At 38.2% G+C, this 25,671-nt stretch overlaps 1 protein-coding gene across 1 annotated transcript in view; it reads left to right on the top strand.

The window, feature by feature from the left end:
- JAZF1 (JAZF zinc finger 1) overlaps nucleotides 1-25,671 on the top strand; it is a 186,821-nt gene that overhangs the window by 74,114 nt on the left and 87,036 nt on the right. The window contains exon 2 of the mRNA XM_071560109.1: nucleotides 25,144-25,216. Coding sequence (XP_071416210.1) covers nucleotides 25,144-25,216 — 73 coding nt within the window. The remainder of the gene's footprint in view (nucleotides 1-25,143; nucleotides 25,217-25,671) is intronic.

Raw genomic sequence — 25,671 nt, 5'->3', positions numbered from 1 at the left:
AATAAACAAAACTAAGCTATCATAATTACATCTTCTATTTGGCTCTTGAGTGCAAATGTTTCAGTTTAAAATTACTACAAATGGAATCTGAGCATCTTCTCTAGCTTTACTTGTGGTAATAACTGTATCTTATTCCTTCAGAACTTTTATGCAGCTGGTTTAAATAAAGTAAATACAGATTTCCTTTCGTAGCCTTCTCACGTATTTAACTACTATTCGACTTTTCTGAGACTTCTTGATGTGAAGTTCTCTTGCATCATCATTAATATAATTGCAACAGGGAATTACTGTATTTAGTGCTTACTAAATTGTTTTAATAGGTTTGGAGTACGTGTTTGTTCTTCTTGAAACTCTATTTGAATTTCTAACTTCCTTGGGCACCTGAAAGAGACTTAATAACTATATGAGTCTCCTGAGGCAAGATCCCAAGCTGATAATAAAGTACTTGCTTACTTCTGCATTTCAAAACAGACTGCTGTGGGAGAGTTCATTTTTTAAGTGATAGCTTTGCTAGAATTTTTGTGTGTCATGGTAAGAGGTGCGGGATTACTTAAACTGGAAACAAAGACCTTACTCATCTGTTACCATAGCTTCACTTCTGTAACATCTTCGCTAGGAAATAAATGTTTGTACTGTTTTGTCCTGTGTCATGTAGTACATCAGAATAAAATGTATATTTTTATTTTAGTAATGTAATAGTTGTCTTAGTCTGTTACAGCTCAACCTGAAAATGTGAAGTGTTGTAATGCTAGTGGATGAGGACAGGGGAGTGAACAAAGGGATCTATCAGTGAAAGACAGTAGTTTTTGTTTTGTTTTTGTGGCTTGTGTAGCTAATGTCTAATTTGATTTCTCTTTCATGTGTCTTGCCTTGTGTCCTTTTAACAATTGTCTGCCTGATTCAATCTGGATTCTTGAGGTCTTATGTAGAGCAGTGCTTTTGAAAGAAATGTTGGCAAGAAAATGACAGCTCTTTGAGAGTTTACTGCTTTGGAAATGGAGGTTATTTTAACCTTGGGCACTATATGATGTATTTGTGTAACTATATTCTTTTCTTAGAGATGAAATTCGTTCATTTATACACATAGTGAGAAGCATCATGTGTCTGTGATGTGGCTCCTACTTCCATTAAATTACAACTGTGTGGTTTATAATGTGCATTTCTCTGGAATGGGTGTAGAACAAATTATTTGTCTCCTAAGAATATCTTGTACAGATGGTTGGTTATCTCTACATCGTGAGTCTTAAAACTGAAGTCTGTTAAGCATCCTAAAAGTGTTTCTCATTCCTAACAAAGAGAACAGATGGTGTTTGTAGAACTGGTTGTGCTCATTGCAAAAGTCTTCAGATCAAGTATTTAAGGTATTAATCTTTAAAGAAACCCCATATAAAAGAGCAAAACTATTTCATGTGCTATTACCTCTAGATGACTTTGTAGAAAGGTTAATAAAGATTTTTCATGTCTAAAACTTACCCACATATATCTATACATTTATATATATGAGATTGCAAATTATGGAAGAACTACACCAAACTTTTTTTCTCAATAGTCTTTTGCATTACCCTGGAATTCAGAGTTTTGACTACAATTTTGAGACATATAGGACCTTAGCATGTGAACTGCAAAGAAAATAAATACTAGAAATTTAAATGGGGAAAGGAGGAGGAAGAGTGTGAAACAAAACCCAGAAAAAAATGACCATCTGCATAGACTAGCATCTGACATTTTCTGTTAACATAAGTCAGACTGTTGTCACTTATTTCCTGAAACATTTTTGCCTACTCTAGCATCTCTATATGTATCACATATATGCATTTTGAAATGTAACAAGGAAAGATTGCTATTCGCTTGAACAGTCTTCATCTCTCATTGTTGTTCATTTAAACAATTTTCTTTGCTCCAAAATGTTAAAACCCATGTTTCAAAGCACCTAAGTGCTTAGCACCTTGTCAAAATATCATCACCAGTTTCCATTGATAGTCCCATTTAAACTGGAAGTACCTGTTTACTCTGGTGCTCCATCAGTTGCATTCCTGTTGATTCTTAGCACTGTTAAATTAGTATGTATTTTTAAAGGTAATAATCATTTAAATACCTCATTGCTGTCTCTGTATCTTGATGATGTCTTTATCCTTCTTCTAAAATACTGTGCAGTCATTGTGTTAACACATCTAAAACTTGCTGTCACCATGGAGACATCCTTGCTAATGGTCTTCGAGGAGTGTCTCTGCTTTGGTCTTCTCCATTCTCTCAAACAAGGTTCAAGCAGAGGTTGCTGGAACATACCCATTTGCAGTATCTTCATTAGAAAAGAAACAACCTGGAATGAGCTATTTGTTCATGTGCTGTATGTTGCCTATGTGGAAGTCGAGCCTTTGTCACATGGATGTGGAGGAGGACACACATAGCAAGACATCTGATGGAAGTCTTATCAATCCCCGTAATAGTGAGAATTCCAGTAAAGAACATGTAAGCAATCATAGTGGAAATACTTTGTTCATCTGGGGTGTGTGGTCTTGTGACTTCCACAGTTGTTTGTTTTCTGAGCCACTGGTAAAGCAGTGCAAAGTGAGACCATTCCAGATACATCTGCCCTCTGGTTTTACGTGGAACAGTTGCGATCTGATTGTTTGTTGACCGCAGGTGTTTCCATCTTTACAGTGATTCATGAAACCCTGCAGTTCCCTAATGAGAGCCTTGAGACAAACCATTTCAACTCAAAAATGCTTTGGTGAAAGATGTCACAATCCTGTACAGAAAGGGGTAAGGCCATGCCAGGAGTTTAGGCAGATGTGTCATGCTATCATGACTCATATGGAGAGGTTGAATATATGGACTTTCTCACTTCCAAAGAAGTGGTTCTGCTGAATACTTAGAAAGTGGAAAGTATGAAAGCAGGACAAAACATTTTGTGCAAAAATCAAGGTCATGATAGCTGATGAACTCACAAGATTTATGGGCTTACTTGTGGATCTCAGGGCTTGTATTAGACTACTGTGTTTCTGATGATCATTTCCTTGGTGTTATTTTTTGGGCTGCTGATTTTCTTTTCCTTAATAATAGCACGCTGCTATTTTCTTGCAAGTTTTTACCTGTGTCACCTTTCACTTAATACAAACATAAGCAGATACAAAAATTTTATCTTTCATCTTACTTGACACTTTGAATTCTGACTCAGAAGGAAGCTTGTTCTCAGAGGCACTGCCATCTGTGTCCTCTCTTAGCCACAGTGTATGGTGGAGCAGAGGTCTTGTTTTTGCCTCATGAACTTTTCACAGAGCAAATTACCATTTATTTGAGGCTTCATAGGGTACAGTTCTTGCACACTTCATTTTATTCTGGCTGATAAACTCAGTAATGACAAATTAATTGCTTTCATTTTTGACTGCTTTGCTGGAGAGTTTTGACCCCAGAGTCATTCTGCATGACAGCAGTAGTATTTTGAAAAGTAAAATCTGTGCTCTGTTTCTGTAGCTGTGGCCCAGTGTGGTTTACCTATTTTCAACCGTGGCAGCTATTTCAAGTTGAACTTTTACTACACTGTTAGCAATGTGCAACAGTGTTGCGGGACTTGCAGATAGTGGAAGACAGAGCCTGATTGCACAGTGCAGCCTGTGTCTGTCTGCCACTGCTGCTGTGGTTATTTCAGAGATGGGAGCACCCGATAAGAGTGTTCTCTGACTCCATCTTCTGTGTTCTGATGCCAGTGCTGTAGTGGTGGCCTGACAGCCCAAAAGATGAATGCAATGCATCTAGTTCTTAACCAGATAGACTCAGTTCTTTTAACACTATTTTCACTTTGATATCTCTTAGTCTGAGTTATTTGACTTCAGGGGCCTCTATTGTTTGCCTTCTTATCACGTACATTACTCCTCAAAGGCAGTAAGATTAAGCTGGGTGAAGAAAGGTTGCAGGATCAAGCCATTTGTTCTTCTAAGCTTATGCCGGAGGCTACTGCATATAAACCATATCAATCTTAATAACTGTCTAAATTGCCTGGAAAATGATTTTGTAAATACCTATTCCCTTTTTATATCTCTTATTTTCTGAGGTACTTTTGATTTTAGTACTGTTGCTTACTTCTATCACATCCTAGGCAGGAAACAGCAACAAAGATGGAGACAGTTTTCCCTGTGACAAGCAGAAATTTATTCCTCCTTATAGCATGCTGTTAATTAAATTTTCATAGTTACAGTTTTTCCAACCTGGTGATGAGGAAAGTACAAACAGTTTTATCCATAATTTATTCTATAGTTTTGAGTTGGTATGATGTACTCTGTGATTTTCAGAAATCACCGGAAATGAAAGATAAAATATTATGCCTCAAATTATTTACTTTATGAGTTAAACTTGGCTTTGCAAAATTATTCCCCTGCATTTGTGTTCTTATCCTAGACTTCAGCTTTTGTACACTGTTACTGTACCTTTTGTTCCTGTCCTGCATTTTGTCCGGTTTATCTCTGAGGTCTAAAAAGGCTGGTTGCTCATGTGAACAGGTGAGTTGCTCTCTGTCCAGGCATTACTTGAGAGTTCAAATGTCTGGCTTGTCTTTTGGTAAAAATACCTGTTTGTTTCGCAGGTCAAATACAGACTTCAATTTCATTATTGGAGATAATTTTTTGTGGTCTTCAGATTTCCTCTAAGGTTAAATTGCTGCATAGCTCTTGTAAGCAGGTTAGAGGGGGTAGAATGAGAGAGGCTGAGAACACATTAGAATGGATAAAATAAACAAGAGTTATAGCAGTTCTCACGTACAGCAGTATTTTCTGGTTGAACTTGGAGTCAAATGCCAGCAGCTCATCAGGTCCATGAAGTTCCAGACATAGTGAGACTGCAGCAGTCACACTGAATGTACCTATTCCTGAAACTGGGAGTTCTTCCAGAAGCAATTGTGAGATGTGGCTGGGGGCACGGGGTAAGAAATGCTGCTGCTTATCCAATGAGGCGGGAAGTTCCTTACGGCCTGGCTGATATTGCCGAGAACATGGGAGAGAACTCCATGTTACTCACCATGTCGGGAGTTAAGGAATTTACTGCTACCAGGAAAATGCAACCGTCTTCTGGGACTGGTGCTTCCAGGAGTTCTGTTTCTTTCAGTAGGCTGACATCCCTCACATAAAATTTCTTGATGCTCTTGAACTAGTTTTTGGAGTGTATGCATTTTAAGCATGTTTTTAAAGGTTTTGCAGGAGTGTGGGCATGTGTATGGTCAAAATAGGCAAATAAATAAATTGTTAAAAGATACAATTTAACTATTAAAAGCCTACTGTATTAGCTGAAGCAATGATTTTTGCAAAAGCAGAAGTCTTATTGCTGACTGGCTGACTTAAGTTGTATATCGAATTTGAGTACTTTTCTAAGAATGTGCCATAATTTTGGAATTACAGATACTGTAGTTCCTAGCCAAATCTCTTTGTGCAGCTATAAATCCTATCCAAAGAACTTCTGTATTAGATTGATTTTAATTTTTTTCCCATATTTTCTTTCACTGATTTCATTTCAGTCATCTTCCCATAATATAGATGGATGGTGATTAATTGTATTCTGTGGCAAATTATTTAGGAACCTCAATAAAGCTCTAAAACCAGCACAACTTATCTTGGAAGGAGTTCAGCTGATTCTGAAACTGCAAAAGTTGTAGTGCAGCTGATTGTGATGACGAAGTAAACACCAAATGAGATCTGATAATATGTGCATCTGAGAACTTGCTGCCTTTTGGTCTGAACTGATGCCGTTTGTCAGCTCTGTACTTCAAAGAATATGTCAGAGGGTGTGTGTGGATGAAGCTGGAATAATGGGCCTTCCAAAAAATGAACTCAGGGAGCAGTCAAAAGGTTAAAGGAGATCTGGAAAAACAGAACAATAAGTAAATGCTGATGGTGCTAGAGGCTGGCACAAATTAATCTGGGAAATTTTGAACTGGGTAGAGTTTAGTTTTTCCCCTTCAGAGATCATCTTCAATTAAATAGATAAGATGCAAAGTTGCCTGGCATGTTATTCTCTCCACAATTGTTTCAAAGTAAAGGGGTTAAAGAAATAACTTAAAAGAGCAGAAGAAAGAAAGGTTGTTATAGATTGTATCTCCTTCTGTGTTCATGTGAACAAGATGCTCTTGTTTTGTCAGTACGACTGTTTGTTTATGATAGTTCCTTCTTCTATACCTGTTCATCAGATAACTTTTAAAATACTGAGCTACCTGAGATCTGTAAAGAAATTGTGGTAAGACCTCTGAACTTCTATTTTCTATTGCAAAAATGTTTTTAATTATATCCTTTCCACATCTAAACCATTTGGACTGGTGTTTCTGAGTGCAGTGTCAGCTTTTGGACACGTTCTTAGGTGGTGATTTTTTAAAAAAAAAGTTTCATGCGATTTTTAGAGAAAATTAGGAAAAACTACATTTGCCTAATGTTAAAGGGTACCCATTGCATTCAGATGATCTGTACCTCTGTTTTGTAGCAAGTTTTAGAATTTAACAGAGGGTAAAGAGGACTTCTTTTAATGAAAACTGCTCAAATTTGGCAAGATTACAATCCCTGCAAATGTTCATTATTTTAGCCTAGTAGATGCTTGTAAATGGAGATTGTAATGGAACAAACGTTTCTAAAAATTTTTTTACTATGTCAAAGGCTGTTTGTTAAAGAGTTTTAAAGATTACTTCCTTGCCCCCATTTTGTAGGCTGCTGGAGTCTCTTGGAAGAGAGACCTGAAGGTTTTCTCTCTTGTTTCTCTGACTAAAATATGCACGAAAGCACAAACTACCTGTATGGACTGCTGACAGGTGGGGAGAGAAGGAGAGGAGGGAAGTTTTTCAAGACTGGGTTTATAAAGGAGAACAGAGGTCCAAGGAAGCAGGCCAAGGTTTTAATTTATAATGCTTTTCCAGTCATGGTCTTTGAGCTTTGTAGTTCCATAGCTTCCAAAGTCTATAGAGTCTTGATAGGTGAAGCTGACTTGTGAAGTTAAGAATCTAATTTTTCACTTGACTTGACTTCCAGATCTAGCAAACTGGAGTCTCTATATAAATGTATGAATTATTTTTTTCATCAGTATTGCCTACATAGGACAAAGAAAGTTGTGTTTTTCTTACACACAAGCCACCTTTTTCTGGAGCTGTCATATTTACCCAACAGGAAGGCTTAGTACACAGAATGACAGAATATTCTGAGTTGGAAGGGACCCACAACAATCATCGCATTTAAGTCTTAAGTGAATTGCCCATATGAGGATCAAATACACAACCCTGATATTATTGGCACTATGTTCTAACCAACTGAGCCAAGATACTATCTCTGCTTCGTAACCATGCGTTTTCTAACTGAAATTAAAACTGATTTTAAAGCAACGCAACTAAAACAAAAAAAAAAACCAAACCACAAAACCACACACCTGTTTTATGATGTTTATCTGTTATTACTAGGTATCAATACCAAAACTGATTTAGAGTTTTATCTGATAATTGATTTTTCTGGTCCTGAGAATCTTTCCTCCTACATTTTATGTGCACAAAGGAAAGTATGTAGATTCTGATGGAATTTCTAGCAGGTGTGTATCTCATGTAGTAACTGTGAGGTGATCAAAATGGTTGGGTAGGGTTTTTTCCCCTCACTGTCATCAGAAAAACAGCTCTTAGCATAAGAGGTCAGTTGACTCAAGGAACACCCAAATGAGTTGTGTATCTGTCCTCTTAAGAAATCTATTCAGATTTAATTATATGTACTCAGTGAGAAAAAGCTTATAGTCATTGCTTATCAAAAAACTTCTGAGCAATACACAAATTGAATAAAAGAACAGTCAGCAGTGCATTTTTCAAAGACCTTTGAAGATGTTTGATTCCTTTGGATTTACATTAAACTCATTGCTTGAAGATGTTTTTTCATTCAGTGTGAGAACACTTCAGGATTTTGTGGCAGATGCAAGTTTATAACATAAACCACAAATCTCTATACACACCCCCACACCCTCCAATACAAAATAAATGAAACCTCAAGGTTAGATGCAATAATACCCATTACTTATGCAGACATGTCCATAACAGCTAGTACTTACCTCAGTGCTTTCTGCTTGAGGATGATGAGCCTATATATACACTGTTTTTTCTCATCAGGGCATACTGTATCCCCTGTGTTTTCATAAAACACTGTAATTGGAAATAGTGTGGCAGAAGCCTTCCAAGTTTTCATCTTGGCAATGAATTTGGCTGCAAAGTGATTCTAGTTGTATGAAGCATTTGAAACTGTTTATCTCTCACTGTTGGTTTTCATTGATTTGTTTGTATTTCTTCAGTGTCTCCTCCAGGCCTGTAAAATTCTCTGCAGTGCTTCAGCAGACATTTTGCCAGGGACATGCCAGTGAACTCAAACTGAGTGCTTCGTTTTGATGTTCAGGATGGTAGTGATGGTTTTGGGTGTCATCCTCACCACCCACCCTGATCACTCTGTTTTAGTGGCTCCGAGCACTTGTGGATGATTGAATCCATTTGGATGCATGCAGTGACTAATGTTATATACATTGACAGAATAGAATTTCTTGTGATTTCTCCTTTATTTATTTACAGTGGTACAATGATGCAGCCAGAGAGTTGTGGTCAATGGCTCTGTGTCCCAGTGTAAACCAGTGACGAGCGGTGTTCCTCAGGGCTCTGTCTTGGTGATCATTAATGTATCAGTGACACAGTGTGATCAAGCACACCCTCAGCAAGTTTGCAGATGACATGAAGTTGAATAGTATACTTCAACCTGGAGAAGAGAAGGCTCTATGGAGACCTTATTGCTGCCTTCCAGTACTTAAAGGGGACTTAGAGAAAAGAGGGACTTTTTACATGGGCAGATAATAATATGACGAGGAGGAACAGTTTTAAACGAAAAGACGAGACATTTATATTAGATGTTCAGAAGAAATTCTTTACTCAGAGGGTAGTGAGGCACTCAAACAGGTTGCCCAGAGAAGTTGTGGTTGCCGCGTCCCTGGAAGTGTTCCAGGCCAGATGGATGGAACCCTGAGCAACCTGGTCTAGCAGGTGGCATCCCATCACATGGCAAGGGCATTGGAACTGGATGATCTTAAGGTCCCTCTAACCAAAGGCATTCTATGATTCTGTGGCTGTAAAATATGACTGTCTTAATACTACCGGTAATAATGTAAAAATGACAATTTGTTGAAACTGAAAAAAACTGTGTTTATGGAAAGATTTTGAAGTACAGTTATGCTCACATATACTTAGTTGTGCCAGCAAATATAACTTGGCCTAAGGAATCTTAGGCTACATCTATAATTTCATACACAGCAAGTAAAATAAGAGTCGAGGTGCAATCTGCTCAGCAAAGTCCCTGAAACTGTCACATCTGTTTTATTTCTTAGGGATTCTGTCTTACAGGTACATGGCATGGCTTATTACTGTCTCCATGTCCTCCATTCCAGACAATGTGCTAGCTAATAGGCTCCTTTTTTGTTCATGTCACTCATAACTGGGCTTAACACTAACTGTGGGGTTTTTTTGCTAATGGCATCCATTCAAATTTCCTCTCATTCTCACATTTAGAGCCCAAGTCTCAGTGAAACCTATGAGCAATAATTGCACCTATTGATAATAGCGAGAGAAGCCCAAAGTTCCTTTAGTGGACATGGCAGATACTACAATGTTTCTTTCCTCTTCCACTCTAAACGTGCTCTTAAATAACAAGGTCTCTTGTACAGCAGAGACGTAATTTGCATAGGCAACACATGATGGGAACTACAGCTGCTACTGAGTTGTAGAAAAAAATAATCTAATTTTCTTATTGGTAAATAAAGTGTTCAGTTGGAGATTAAGAGTCATTGATTTCACATGGGAAAAGAGAATTATTAACAATGACCTTTTTCAGGCCTCTGCAAGGAAAAGCTCTAGTGCGTGGGTTCCCCAGACCACCAGTTAGTGTGCTTATCTGCTTGACAGGTACCTCAAACTCCATCCCCACTGTTAACTTAACATGCTTTAATAGCGACAGAGACATGAAATGTGGAGATGTTCTTCAATTTGGATTTTTGTCTTAATTCAAAAACATCACATAGATGTTCAAGAAACGGAGTTAAAACCCTTTGTTAAGAGCTGATTTTTTTCCTCATGGGTATTTGTGGCTTGATCTGTTAATTAAATAGTTCATACAGGTCTTTTTCCTCTCCTGTAATGGAACCTAAATTCGAAGCAGCTATTTTACAGCTGTGTAGTGTTCTCAGGAAAGCCTCGCTACTGCCTGAAGCTGTTCAAAAGTGCATTGAAAAGAATTTATGTTCTTGGTTCCTTTTCAGCTGGAGTGGCTTTTAATGTTGCAAAACATACTGATTTATAATCCTAACTGGTAGCTGCAAAGGCCTTTATTGCATGGACATGGAGAATGGGCTATTGTATTCCCAGCAGACACTACCTCAGGCTGCAACATGACTGTAGTGCTGTCTGCCTCCTGTCATCCACCCCTGTCCAGTGAACTGGTAATTTACACTGAAGGATGGTACACCATGTTGTACCTTCCTGTGCATTTCTTTCACAGTCCACTGGATTTCTTTCCATTGAAGTCAGATTGCAGTGGATTGTCAGAGTACTTGGGTCTCATCCTCTATTGGAATGTTATGCCAGTATTTTCAGACTTGGAAGCTGGTGTTTACCTCACTGATAAAATGCAAGTTTTTCTATTGTTATGACTGCTCATAGTGAAATTGTGCTTATCAAGGCAATATAGAGGGCATTTTGACAGCTGTCAGCCTGGTACATTTAATTCGTAATAAATTTAGTAAAGTATTTTCCAAGTATGTAACGAAGAGAAAGGTATATCTAATCAGGAAAGGATGTAAGCAAGGCTAGTTTCCTGATCCAACTGCCAAGCTTGGCTGCTGAGCTGATGCAATGGACAGCCTCTGGTAAGGAACATCTGTGATTCAACAAAATTGTAAGGCTCTGTTGCTCCTTTCAAAAAAAACCCAAAAAACTTTCAACCCAGGATTGTATGTTAGTAATTGGCATGGACAAATTTCAACTACCACTGAAAGAAATCTTTAGATACTTTTGTTTGTCCTGATTTCTGCTCCCTTCTCCTCCCCAGAAAGAAGAAAAGCAAAAGAGAAGTTATTAATGCTCTGGCATCAGAGGTGGTGCTGACATGGGAACTCTTGAACAATATGCAGCTTTTCCTTTTTTACTGGGATTTTCTGACATCTTGTCTGCAGGTCTTTGCCAGACAATCTCAGTCTCCCACCGAGGTGGTTTGTTTAAGGTGTTTATTTCCATACTCTTTAATTCATGTCACCTTCTCCACGGTTTTCTGTCATAGAAGATGTTTGTCTTCATTTTGACTAAGCTATTAGGTATTCTACTGATTGGTGGAAAGCTTTAGAGCTAGAATAAATTACGGAGGAGTTACTATGCATTTCTGTGCTTCTCACTGCAAATCAACGCTACTCCATAGAGCAAGAGGTGAGCACACTGATGCTGCACTAAGGAATGAATATTAGAAGCTGCTAAAATCCAAACAGAATGGAGAGGGAGATATTTCACTTAGCCTTAGCAAATATATTTAGTTAGAGACAGGAGTAGGGGTAGAAAAGGCTTATTGGAGGGACAGGGAAAATGCTTTGGAGGAGGGAGCGTTCTTGCTGGTGGTGTTAATTTCTCTTGTAATCCAACCACCATACTTGCACACCATGTTAGTCCTCAATTTAAAGAGTTCAAAGAAACTTTAGTTAAATATCCTGGCAGGAATGCAGTTATATTGTCCTGATGCTGGTGTGCAGGTCTTTGCTGAACCTGGAGAAAAGTTTTGTTGCCAGTTGGATTCTTCTACTATTTTCTTTAGAAACAGCAAACCAAACAAGTTCTGCTTCTTAACAACGTTCCGTTAATAGGCCATACCTTGTAAAATAATTTTTCTATGGAAATGTGTTAAAGAGTTTTGTTAAACTTTCAAAGATATTTCTTTATATGAGTGAAACAGACTACAAATAGGAAAGCACCTGCTGTTATGTGTAGTAACGTACTTGGAAAGGTGATGGTATTTTTCTGATTCTATGTATGATTACATTTGCAAGGTGATTATTGAAATATGTTTTGAGAAAAAAATACTATTTTTAAAGTGAAAGTCGCTTTCTCTATAGACTGGTAGTGTTTTGGGGCCAGATTATTTAATGCTTTTTAGAGAATTTTACAAAATTTTGTGAAAAAATAACTCCAACAGATTAAGTAACACCGGAGTTGAATAAACACTGAGACTAATTCATCAGGGTTTAAATTGCTCTTAAATTCAGCATCAGAACCTTTATCTGCTGTCTCCATTGTATCCTATGCCTTAAATAATTTTGATAAATATCTGCTGTGCTTTTTGTTTCATAACTGGATGTTGATTAGAGGTGGAACAATACAGAATAAAAACAACAATAAGATTTATTGCTGTAGTAATGGATAGTGCTATAGACTTCTAATGGTTAATTGCTTTTTAGTAGTAACAATTGTAGAATTTAAAAGGTACTATACCATCACTTTAGAAAGTGATTTTCTTTGTCAGCAATTAAATATAAAATTAGCAGCTGGATTGCTTAGAGGAATGTGCATCTCTTGTTTGAGATACCAGGAAAAGTGTGTATATACAGTAGATGTTTATGTATTATGATCTGAGAAGGCCTTGCTCAAATTTATAATGTCCTTCTCTGTACTTGTGTCTAAGTTCTTCTTGATCCTAATTACCTGTAATACATAGCAAAATAAATGGTGTTCTGGAGATTCTGGAAAATCCATTTTTCAAATAACTACAGACTCATAAACCTAACACTGTTTTGAAACAGGGCTGTGCTACCTTTTGAAGTTACACTGAGCTATGAGTGAGGCATTGCTTGTCTGCACTCTTATATTGGAAATAGACAACATTTCAGGCCCACAGACAAAAATAACAGATTTTTTTTTTTTTACATAATTCAGTGCAAGGAGAAATTTTAACTACTTGTAGGAAATATTCTATTTCATGTCTTTATTTAATTAAAACTGATTTTTGACATATCAGTGCATTTATTTGATTGCTTGATCCTCTTAGGTGTTGCTGAGCAGAAAATGAGCTTTCTCTGCTCAGAAGCCTTCCTGAGCTTGACTGGTGTGAACCTGGAGCACCACTTTCCCCTACCAAAAGTGCAGTGCCCTTCTGTTGCTTTCTTTTACATGAGACATTAAGGAAGTACAGACACTTCAGCTTACATGAATGTCAGGAAAACTGTGGAAGACAAAGAATGACATGTATTATTTTGGGAGATTTTCTAGTGAATAGTCTTGCTGTTAATTTTTTTTTAATTATGGCAAGCTAACTTTGTCTTAATTGGTGTGTCTAATTACTTAGTAATTCTATATTCAATTTCTGTGGGAGGGGAAAGATAGTATTAGATTTTTAAAGGAATTGATAACTTACTGTGTTTCCTATGGGTTCACACTGGGAAATTATAATTTTTTGTTGCTGCATGTTTTTGACTGGGATAATAAAATAAAAATTGAATGTGTAAGAACATACCATAGTCTTAAACCATATTGCCTTAAATTTTGTTTTTCACAGACATTGAATCTTAGCTCAATCCAATCTGGTTTGGGTTTTCTCTACATTGGAGCTATAGGAAGTAGAAAAAAGCATCTCAGTACCTTTCTGTAGAAATGACTGGCAATAAATAGCTACAGGGGAGTCACGCAGCAATTAAGCAGTAGACAATATTGTAAGTTCTGACTGGGATCTCTTAATGATGCTGAATGGCAATAAAGGCTGAGGCTGCTGCATGGCTCTTCTGTGAAGGTGACCCCTCAAACCTGCCACATTTGTCGGGGAAGCCAAAGATTTGTGTGCCCCATGTTTCAGGGTAGGTGTTGTTTTGTTTTCTTCAGTCTCTTGGTCAGACTGACTGCTCTGGCTTCCCGTAACAGGAATAGATAATGTTATTTTTCCTACTATTGTTAATATGGTACCTCCCTATCACTCTTCTCCTCACCACTCTCATAGGGCAGCCAAGGGGCTACGTGCCTGTCAGAAATGCCAAATTATTAATAAAAAAATGATTAAAATTGTCTAAAACACAGTATGTACAAATGAACTTTGGAAAAAGACATTCAGGAAATAAAGCTTATCTGAGGACCTGGTGTTTTTATGCACCTGGTTCCCACCCTTGCTCCACCTGGCATGGTTGCCATCTTCTGGAGAAAGCTTTTCTTGAGTAATACTGGGTAATGATGCCATTTGCTTCTTCCTTAAAAGAAATTGCTTAGTTTTGTGCACTCCCCATTCCTGTCCGCAGGAAGCAAAGATCAGGAATCCCATCTGTCTGTTAAAAGACTGTGCAGAGTAGTAGGCCAGAAGATGATGATTTTAGTGACGTACGGGAAAAATACTGTTGTTTCCTCCCTATACAACCATCCCTTAAAATAAACCAATAAAATTCCCTCAAGCACAGTTTGCAGAGAAATGAACGCACAGTAAATAACTGAGAGAAAAAAGCTTTCATTTTTTGTTCCTGGTAAAATGAAGAGGTTGAACTGGTGAAGTACTGGCTACACTGCCTGTAGCGGTTCATTTTAGTGTTTCCAACCAAAATTAGAAGTGGCCTGTTTCCAGTGACACTTGAAAATTTAGTGCTGTGTTGATAGTCTGAAATGGAGATCCTCTGACACTGTCAATGAAATATGTACCGCTGCAGTTCAGTTGTGGTTTAGCTGGTCATGGAGTTGGGATATAATCATATTATTTTAACTCCTGGAGATCATTACTACTTTGGGAAATAAAACCCTCAAGTATCAGAACTGTCAAGATACATATTTTGAAGTTTTATTTAAAGTAATACTAGGTTTTATTTATTTTGGAATGTTTAGCCAGGTTTTCATTATTAAAACTAGATGAAAACAAGGGTTTGAGTATTTGAGTAATATTAATAAAAAGGCAAAACACAAACCTATAAATTTTCAAATTTTTTAGTAGGGAAACTAGCTGTTTTGAAATAACTGCTTCCTTTATGCAAAACTGTTTATCCTAGAATATGGCTTTAAGCAGATACTCACCTCACATGCTTGTTTCTAAAAAGTACAGCCCTTAGAGTTTATGTAAAAATTGCTCTTCTACTGCTAATTACCAAGTTTTGCCCCAAAAAGGCCAAACCTCCCAATGGATTTGCCCAGGACAGACCTGGGTTCTTCTAGAAGTGTTCAACCCTCAATCAATCAATCAATCAATCAATCAACTCTAAAAATTTATTTGCTCATGATTTTGGCAAAATGCGGAATGCAAGATGAATGCTATTCAATTTTTCTTTTTTTGTGAACTTCCAGATGTACTGGGTAATGATGTGTATGACCTTAGAGAGGGGAGAAATATGTGAACTTTGGAAACAGAGGTTTTTGACTGAACACCTAGAGAATCTGTGTGCAGAGGTGGGTTTGCATTGGAAAGCACCTCCAGCCCTTTTTCTCTGTTCTGTCCAGTCTGTCAGCACAGGGAATGACAAACGCTTTCCCTGTGACAGGCAGCTCTGTACCAGGTCACGTCCAGAGGGATGGGGCTCACAGCCAGGCGGGCAGAGGGGTTTTGTTGGCCTTGGGAATCATCTGGAGAGGTAATACAACTATATGGCAGCCAGGGAAATCCTTTCCATGTGCTCCTGCTGGTTAGAGGGCTCTTCTAACGTAGCTGGTGTTCCTGCTGGTGTGGAGAGTACCGAGCATACTCAGGGGTACAGAAGTGATTAAAGAGACCATTGTGCTGGTGTGTGCATTTTGGTTGCAGTGCTGCATGTCATGAAGGTGGTTTTGTCATTGTTTCAATATAGATTAATATCCTTAAATCATGAATTTATTTTTTTCATTACTTTTAGGGACTTTCCCTGATCTGGGTGAATTAGAAGTGAATGCCTTTCTAAATGCATGAGTTTTTAAAACTCTCAGACAAAAGAGACATCATAGTGTGGTGAGGAATAAAAATGCTGGCTTAATTACTGAAATGGGATCATTTTAGAGATTGGTAACAATATATGTTATGTCGTGTGTGCTTGACTGTTAAGTGAAAATGGACCTTTTATTTACTCTCCAGTGGCATGTCATGAGATTATTTCACTTGAATTAAATGTTGCAAAATTCTGTGAAAATGGCATTCTAATTTTTCTCTATGTTAAGCTTCATTAACTTTTATTTGCACTTAGAAATTGCAAGCAAGTTCTTAACATTTAAAAATTGAATACACTCACAATTTAAAAATTGAAATAAAATAGAGGTAGCGGCAGTTTTTTTTTTTTTCTTTCTCTAAGGGACCTTTCCCACTCTCTGCTGATTTCCTGTTGATTTGATTCATGAATATTTTATCTATTAAATGAATGCATTAATGATTGCATTTGGTAGGAGCAATAATTGTATTTTTCAAATAAAAGTAATTAGCATAATAAGTGGAAAAGCACCATGACACATGACGTGTGCCTGCAGTTTATTACATCTGAAAGATCACGAAGACACCTTTTTGACATTTGTAGCTTTTCAGCTGGTTACCAGCAATTATGTTCTGTTTGAATAGAAATTAAGTAGCTGATTTGCAGCATTGCTTTTTCTGTGCTGAGGCATGGGCTGCTGAGAATATTACTTGGGTGTCTTCAATCACAGTGCACAGTCATATTGCCTGAAATAATTATGTTATACCTTCCTACACAGCTCTCTGCCTCGTAGTTGCTGCTGGAATTTTGGTTGTGTTTTCAGAGGAGAGGGTGCATAGGACATGACTTAAAAATGGGTTTGATCAGATGCCGTTCCTTCTGCCAGAGGCAACTGTAGACTCCGGGTGGAGGCCTCTTGTTCAGATGTGCCAGAGGTCTGAGGGGGCCCTCGTGGGCTCGGCTGTACCTCCACTCAGCACCACTTCTAATGGGATTAAATCACAGTTCGAATTTCTCTGCTGAGGATGCTAGTTGTGCTTGCCTGCCAGAGGGAGGGGTTTGGGGAGAGTGAAAAGAATGCAAGATGGTACACAAAGAGCTCACACACCTTGTAAGAACAGGAAAGGAACTGTGTTGTTGTTCTTTAGAGGTTGCCTATGACCACCAAGACTGTATGTTACTCATGTCTTTTTTTTACCTTTTAAATAAAGAATTTAATAAATTCTGCACTTGATGGAAGGCAAGTAGGCAACCTGAGGTGAGTTCTGGTTAACTAGATTGTGTGGCAGAGGAACAAGTTGCTTGGATCTGTCCACTACTTTGCATTTGATACTACCCAACTTAATATAAATTATTTTGGGGACAGAGGAGTGGAAAATTTTCTTATTTTCTGGCAAGTGAAAACTCTTTTTAAGGGAGTAGATTATCTGTAATAAGGATTTCAAGAGGAACAAAATAATATATGTTCAAATTAACAGGCAAAGCATGACTAAGTTGATTAAGTGTTTGGTTTGAGAACTTCTGTTCTGTTCTTATTTGTGTATTATTTATATATAATATGTGGCACTGGAAAACTTACGCACACTCTCATTTTTCACTTTAATTGCCTATTTGAAAGCAGCGTGACAGACTCAAAGGTTGCTTTCAGCAACCAAGGAGCACTGTGGTCACTTCCTAGTGTGCAATAATTAACTTAATTGCAGAAATTACAACATTTTAAACATTCAGGATCCATGATTGCAGTCCATGCATTCTTTCTCTTTTCTCTTGTCCATATCTGAAATACATTTTTCTTACATATGCTATCACAATTTTTTTTCCATCAAAGACGCTCCTCAGAGAGTATGAAAATCCTTGTGTTTATATTTACTTGGCTATTTGGTTTTTTAATTAAAAATGGAAAATATCAGATTATCATCTCAATTTTGTGCTAAAATCTTCTCAATAACTGTGCCTTACATTAGTGCATGTGAAGCTGTAATCAGAACCCTATTTGAGTGGACAATGAAAGATAAGGGATGGCCTTTCCTTCTGGAAAGTTCACAGTCTGAATTCAATAGTGGCAGCTTGCAAGGATGAAACAGGATTGCTCAAAATGGTATTGTATAAAAACACTACGCTTCTGTTTCCTGTAAGGCTAAAGCACAGATCTGTTTCTAGTGCTAGTCTGAGTCAGTGAATGGATGCTGTTGGTTGTGGTGTTCTTGGAGGTTTTGTGCTTTAGAGTTTTCAGCAGTCTGCTTTTGAACTTCTGTGACCCCTGTTTTTTATGTGGTCCCTCTTGCAGAGGTGTTCTCTGACTGCATCTTAGAGGTTCTACAGTCCTAGCATTCAGCAAAGCTAAAATACTGGAGTAGTGTCCTTGGGATCATGGTGTATTTCCGATGAAGAAGCAGTTTTTACAAATTGCCATTTTCCTTGAGAACTTCCACATGGACTGCCTCTCTTCCGTGGAAGGTGCACTTACATGAAGAGACCAGTGTGTGCTAAACCAGAATGTTAAGTCAGCAGCTGCTTTCTTTGCCTTCCAGCTGCCTGTGTGCATTCCCAGTTCATACTTGTTGGCTCTTTTTACTGAGACAGCCTCCATTTAAATAAACCTTCTGTCTGACATTTTCTTTTGCTGACCACTTGTCTACATGGATAATACATAATTGGCAGTTACTAAGATTAATGATAACTTCTTTCTGTTTGAAGGCTTTAGGAGAAGTTCACAGTAGTTTAGCTTTTGGACTGTGACCTCTGTCTTTGGACTATATTATTCTTCTGCTATGATGCAGCAATTGCAATCAGTCAGTTGCTGGGTGGGAAGTCCACAGGCCTGGTCTGAGCAGCAGTGGAGTGCCAGTACAGCACTGTCAGCCCAACAGTCTCCCAGCAGGCCAAAAATTCTGCAGTTTCATGACCTTCTTGGAATACTTACGTGACCTGTGTCTTTGAGGGCTTTTTTTTTCATGGCTTCATGCACTTACACACAACTTGATGTGGGAAATAAATTGTTTGCAGCTAACTGACAAATTTTTGCAACTCCGGGATACATCAGACAGGCAGAATTTTTGTACTGAAAAAATACTCTGAAGCCTCTAGTGTTCACTGAAACTATGGAAGTTGAAATAAGTGTACTGTTTTCTTGTTTGTACTTGCCTGAATGTGGCTTTCTTAATTATGCATTTAATAGGAGCTTACTCTGGAAATGTGAAAGGGTTTGGTATCTGATCTGTTTCTCACATTTTGATAAGTCCATCTCTGTGGCATTTAACACCTTGATCTTAAAAAGAACTTTAACTTGTGCTTAAATATTAAAGGTGTTCTTGAAGTCAAGTAGGTTTAAAACTCTTGCAGAACCATGGTATTTATTCTCCAGTGTTCTGTCTTTGAACTATAGAGCATCTCCTTTTTGGAGATGAGGGAATTTTCTATTAAAGATATAATTAGGCTACTCTGTTAATACCTATAATATCACAGTTGTCTATGATATTTTTTTGAATTTATAGAAGACCTGAATAAAGCTGCATTTGGAATTGGGACTGTGAAATGCATAATGGCTTCCTTGTAATGGAGGTTTCGGGTGGGGAACGGTTTCCAGTAACATTGAATTTATCTGTTTCTGACTTTTCGAGCTACATCCACATAAGAACAATTGCAGACTTTTGTGGAAGCCAACAGAAATATTTGCCTTGGCATCATTAGTGAAGCGAGCTAGTTTCAAGGGAAGTGTAGCTTTTAATTAACTAGTTGAGCTGACTTATATCAGTCGGTTTCAAGGCCAAGTGAAATACTAGACAGGCACTCTGTGAACCTGCTGGTGGGCGAGCGGGGAATGTGTGTGCGGATGTTTTGGCAAAGCCAGTTGTGGGTCTGGGGGACCTCTGTGTTGGCAATTTACCACAGTGTGATCTTGCACAAAAAGGTGAGATTGTCATAAACATCTCCAAGGGACTTGTGAGAGAGATCATACTGTAAGTCCTTGGTGCTTGCAAATATGAGTTTTGGTGCTTTTTAAGTAATTTGCAGGGCCATTATTTTCATAATGTTTGAGGCATTTTGTTACTCTTCTTGAGATTAAACAGAAATGGAAATAACACCCTTGGATTGGCAAGGGGGGTTTGCCTTTTTGCTTTTGTTGCAGCTATTTGGCTTAAGTTTGGCATGGCTGCTAGAAGACATATTTTTCAAACCTAAGTCTTCTTCAGATATAGACATCTCTAAACTTCTCAAGGATTGCAGTTACCAAAATGTTGACAATCTAGTCACTGCATTTGTGACTGAACAGGGATTCATATGTTCTTCTTTAGGCACCTTGACTCTTGTCAGTCTTGACCTCGACCTCTGCCTGTTAAGTGGTGGTACAGTGAGGTAAAAGCAGGATTGACCACTTTAAGATGTTGAAGAGCAGTATAATTTTTACCTCCTTTAGGTCATTATTTTTTAGTTCTGAGACTCTCTTTGCCACTTTTCTAGTGATAGTGATCTTTCCCAGTTCCCATAAGAAGAAAGCTCATGGTTGTAAAATAATGCCACTGAAATTTCCTAGCACTTTGTAAGGTGAAAAGTGATTTTTCCAAGTGATTTAAAACCAGGGCTTTTGTGAAAGTGAAGTTGCTCATAATAACTGTCTTATATCTGGTAGGGTACATTATATATAATTTGTGCAGAAATGTTAGTGCAGAACAGAGTTATATAATTGGAGACTGTACTTACATGGGATGCACATGCCTTTTTTTATTATTCGTTCTCTTTAAAATACTTCACCAAGTTAGGGGTTTGCAGCGCTTTCATGCTATGAGTTATTTCTGTGTAGTGAGGTGATTTTTTAATCATGGTGTGCTTCAGTAGTCAGTGATTTATTTTGCTAGAACATGCTCCACAGGAAATGCCTGCCTTTGTGTGAACAGTTCAAAGATGGTGCAGGGCAATTTATGGTTTCTCAGCCTTAATTATACACTCATACTACTTGCCTGATTGTCCAGTATGAAACAAGTTGTGGATGTGAGAAATTGGAGGGATTCAACGATGATTAGTTGAATAACTCCCTCTCATAGATATTAGCACCCACACTTCAGTTTTTTAATAGTGAAGTGGTGGGACCCAGGACAAAACCCTGTGGTAGTTTCTATGAGAACAAAATTTTATTTAATTAATAACATTTTATTAAAGAAAAAGAAAAAAAGGAGGGTTTCCAAAAGCCAACACCCATAGCATTAGAGAAAGTAATTTTTCCTGCTGTGGCAGTGGAACATAATGCTTACAAAAAGAAACAAGTAATGAAGGCAGCTAATGTACAGCAGGTGGCACTTTGTTCTACCAGATTTAAAGTGCTACTGCAGAACCAATGAAGTAGCGAGTCTTTGGTAGCCCGTGTTAATTCAAGAAGTGAGGGTGACTAGTTAAAGTAATCAACTTTAACTAGTTAATCAACTAGTTAGTCAACTAGTCCCATCAAGATCTGTAGTAGTTATTTTGTGTGTGCTGGATATTTTTCTTCTAAGAAAGGGAACTCAGATCACCCCTAGGTTGTACTGCTAAATACTTTCAAGAAAAGATTTGTCATCTGTGAGTGTTTAATCCATTATAGGTGTCTGTTTGGAAACTATTTAGGCTATTTTTGGCTGACTGTGACCACTCTGTTTGAGTTTGAAGAAACATTGACTAAACATTTAACATAGGGCCATTTTGTGAGATTGACAACAGATTTTTGTCTCCTGTGCTCATCATGGAGTCAGATAGTTGAGAGCTTTGGCTGATGCATAACGTCGTGGTCAGTGGGGTAAACACCTGTTTGAAGGTATGCTTTGGGCAGCATGGATGGTGTTATAAAACATTGCTAGTGTCTGTATAAATGTGCTTAGGCACGAGAGAAGCTGAGTCCTGGAAGTCCAGGCGTGAAGGTTCAGCATCAGGGAATACTACTTAATCTCTCTGTAGGAGTGTTTGCAATTTAATTTAAAAAAAAAAAAAGAAAGAAAGGAAAAAGTGCTAATAAAATGCTAATTCCTGACCTTTTCTTTTTTTTTTTTAATATCAAGTCTGATATAGCTGTAGTCTTTTTGTAGTTGTTAACAATGTATATTCACTCTGTACTCAAAAGTGTGCTAAGTAACATCAGGAATGTAAGCAGAGACTGTCTAAATTGGAAGTAAGATACAATGAAGGGGGTTGGGGGCTAAGCAGAATCAGAGGCTGAAGGGAAGAGGGCAGTTCAGGGAATGAATTGCATCTATCTTCAGTCCTGTAGTACAAGAGTGAACAAGGGGTTATAGACATCTACATGTGATTTTTAATTTGTTCTTATATTGAGACATTTTGAGAGGAGGGCTAGCAGTGAGAGCAGAAGGGAGCGATGAAGGGTAGGATGTGATGGTAAGGAATGGGCAGGTGAGAGGAAAGGCACTGGCTGATACTAGGCAGAGGAAGAGGGAATGGAGACAGGAAGGAATGGACTGGTGGCATTTTTAGACAATGAGAAAAAAGCTAGCAACTGTAAGCCAAGTGTGCATGCTCCCTGAATAAAAAGGCTGTGCAGGTTTTAGGTGGATGCAGTGGGGCTGCCAGTGTGGCCTTTGTGCCCCGCCACCTGGGGAAGGGTTGCGCCAGGGCACAGCTGACCTAGTTTCTGCTCTTTTCAGCTCTTCTCTGAGGGCCATAGGGTGGCCCCAGCACAAGTTTCTATGCTTTTTTTTATATTCTAGCTGAGAAAGAGAAATAATATCCAACAGTGTTGTGTAGTTCCTGCTGCAGTGCAGAAGTGAATGTAATGTTCTCGTGACTGGCAACCCAGCAGGTGGTTGCAAGAAGATTGAAAACATTTCAAGCATTTTGAGTGCTAAATTCATACAAGATTTTTTTACCATATCTTGGATTATTTTGTGAAATTGGGATATACAACATAATTGACTTGAAATGCATATGAAGTCTGATACATGGAGAGGGGAGGGAGAGAGAGAGAGAGAAAGAATGGAGACTGTGCAGTGTGTTCCTCATGTGTCAGGCAGCACATTCTGAGAGACAGGAGTCTGCTTTCTCCAGGTACCAGCAGGCAAATTTCTCTGTGCTTTGATAACACACTCCTGTGAAAGTTATGGGGCTTTTGGTTTTTGTCTTCGTATTTTCATCTTCATCTGTTGTTAATGGCGAGCCTCTAGCAAGCAGCGGAAGGGTAGGGGACTCTCCATTAGAGCTTTTCCTTGTCCTCTCCCACAGATAATATGCAGCACTCTGATGTAAACCAGCCCCAACTTTGTCTCCTTCAGCCACAGAAACTGTTGTTTATAGGTGGAGGTTAATCCCATTTAAGAACTGGATTAGCAAAGACGAAGTCATTTAACCACAGATGCCTAAACTTAGGCTGAGGCAGTTCTCAGATAGTCCTGGCTGGGATTAATGCTCTGCAGACATTCTGGATCAAGACAGTTTCATGGCAGGCCATGCACCACCAAGGTGTAAATCTAAGAGAGCTCATCATGACAGCAGTTGTATGCTTGGCCTGCTGAATGACGGTGGATTTTAAAGAAACACAAGCAAGTAAAAGATCTTTTTACATTGTGTGAACCTAACTTTCTTAGAGAAATGAGTTACAAAAATAGAGTGGAAGACAGCTGATGCTTTGCTGTCTTTGGTTAGCTTAATATGGAGCCTGGTGTGCTGGCAATTACGGCAGAATTTTGCCAGGCACCAGCAAGATCTGTTCCTCTTTAAGTATAACAGGCTTGGGGTTGCTGATTGGATCAGCAGTTGTGCTTTTATCCCTCTTCTCTAAGCTTCTTAGAGCTGCTTATCTCCTTAGGGACATATCAATAGAGGCATGTTAGCAAATCCTGCAGCCTGAGCTGTGGGGGAACAATGTAGGAAGAAAGACTAGGATCAGTCTGAGCTTTGAGAGGTGGACAGAGGATTCCCTTCTCCCTGAATAAAGACATTATCTGCTTCAACAGTGGTGTGACAAACATACCAACCCTCAAGAACAGTCCACATTCAGTTCAGTTAAAAATCTTCCTTAAGGCGGGACAACAGAGACAGATTTCAAAATCACTGTATCATGTTTTAAAACCTACAAAACCCACCAAAAGCACTTTATCAGGTCAAACTAAATGGCTAGCAAGATAATGAGGTTTTGAACATTAACATTGCTTAAAGCTGTAGGAGAAAGCAAGAACAATCCAAACTATGGGTTTTGCTTGGGGTTCCAAGCCCTGCTCAATGCATCTCCCTGCCCCCTCCACCCCACCAGAAAAACCACAAAGTAGATGCTGCTGAGAAATAAAAGATGGATAGCAGCAATGCTGCTGTGGGAAGCCATTTAGTAAAGGCAGTTTTTATTCTTCATAGTTAAAATGCAAAAGTTACACCCAGAATTGCTTTTAAAGTAATGCATAAAACATGTTGTTAATGACTGTGCAGCAATGTGCAAGGGCCTGATGCACACGTGGCATTGGGAACTGTTGGCGACTGTTTATGCTCAGCTCCTAAAGGTGCCTATCTACTATGTAGGGCAAGGCTGTATTTAAAACCTCAATATAATCTTGTTTTTTGGTATAAGAAAACTGCCTAAACTATGTGCATACTCCCTTGGCTTTGGTTTCAGAAATTTAAACTAAGACTCCTTCTTTGTTAGAGAAAAGCACAGCTCAACTGCAAAGAACAATGAAAACAGTGATTGAAAACATGTTTTTTCATTTGAGTGAGAAAGCACTCGAGGGAATTTGGATGTGTTTGCTTCAGGGCTTTTGGTGGGCAAGTCTCTGGTTGGCAAACATTTTACTTCAAGTGCATTTTTGTATGACTTTTCTGATTGAGAGCTTCAGAAAATAAGCTATAGTGAAGGGAGAAAGCAAAACTCAGAGATACAGAAGTATCAAGGCCCAGCAGAAGAGATCTAATTGCTTTTGAAACAGCTCAAAATGTGTCAACCAGATTTAGAAACAACTATAAAAAAGAAGCAAGCTTGATCCTTTTAACGCTATAAATCATGGGAAGCAGGGAAAACGAATATTTATGAGGGGGATTGTGAAAGCTTGTGTGACAGTTGGAAATGACATCACTGTTGATGTTTCAAATTCCTGTGTAAAGTAATGCAATATTGTGTTTATGAATGAATGAGTGACTGATTGAGCTGTGCTAAGAGTAGTCTATATGGATAAACTGGATTAAGCTATTTTGTATCTCGTGTCTTCACTTTGCAATATACAGTCCCAAGTGCTTCAGCGTAAATACAGAAACTCAGTTCAGTGTATGTATTTTTTATTCCAGATACAGACCCACGTGTATTAGAGAAACAAGAACTTCAGCAGCCAACCTATGTTGCTCTAAGTTACATTAATAGGTAAGTGTGGTTATTTTTCAGGTATAACTGATCTTGGTTTGCACAGTATGTGTAGATATGTTATGCCCAAATGGCATGCTTGTGGATGCACTCTGTTTTGTTTCATGTTATATGACACTACCATAACACCTTTTTTGGGAAAACAGTTAATTAAATATTAACTAAATTTTTAATCACTTCTGCATAAGGCACCAGCAGCCCTTCAGCTGCACAGCTCAGATACTTAGGGGAAGAGGTTTTCCCTTGTTATGTTTTAGCTAAATCTCATAAAAAGTATGATAATTGGTCTCGGCTTATTTCCTATTTTATTGTACTTCACACAAGTGGAGAAAGAAATTTTTTTCAATCAGTTAAATCTGGTTTTCCCAGTACTTCAGAAGTTTTTCAACCATAGCATATATCTTTAAAAATCTTGCTCACTGGCCCTATATGACCTAAAACTTGAAAGCAATTAA

Source organism: Pithys albifrons, chromosome 7 (assembly GCF_047495875.1).
Source record: "Pithys albifrons albifrons isolate INPA30051 chromosome 7, PitAlb_v1, whole genome shotgun sequence".
Lineage (NCBI taxonomy): Eukaryota > Metazoa > Chordata > Aves > Passeriformes > Thamnophilidae > Pithys > Pithys albifrons.
The sequence above is the reverse complement of the archived record's forward strand: the minus strand, read 5'-3'. Positions and strand labels throughout refer to the sequence as shown.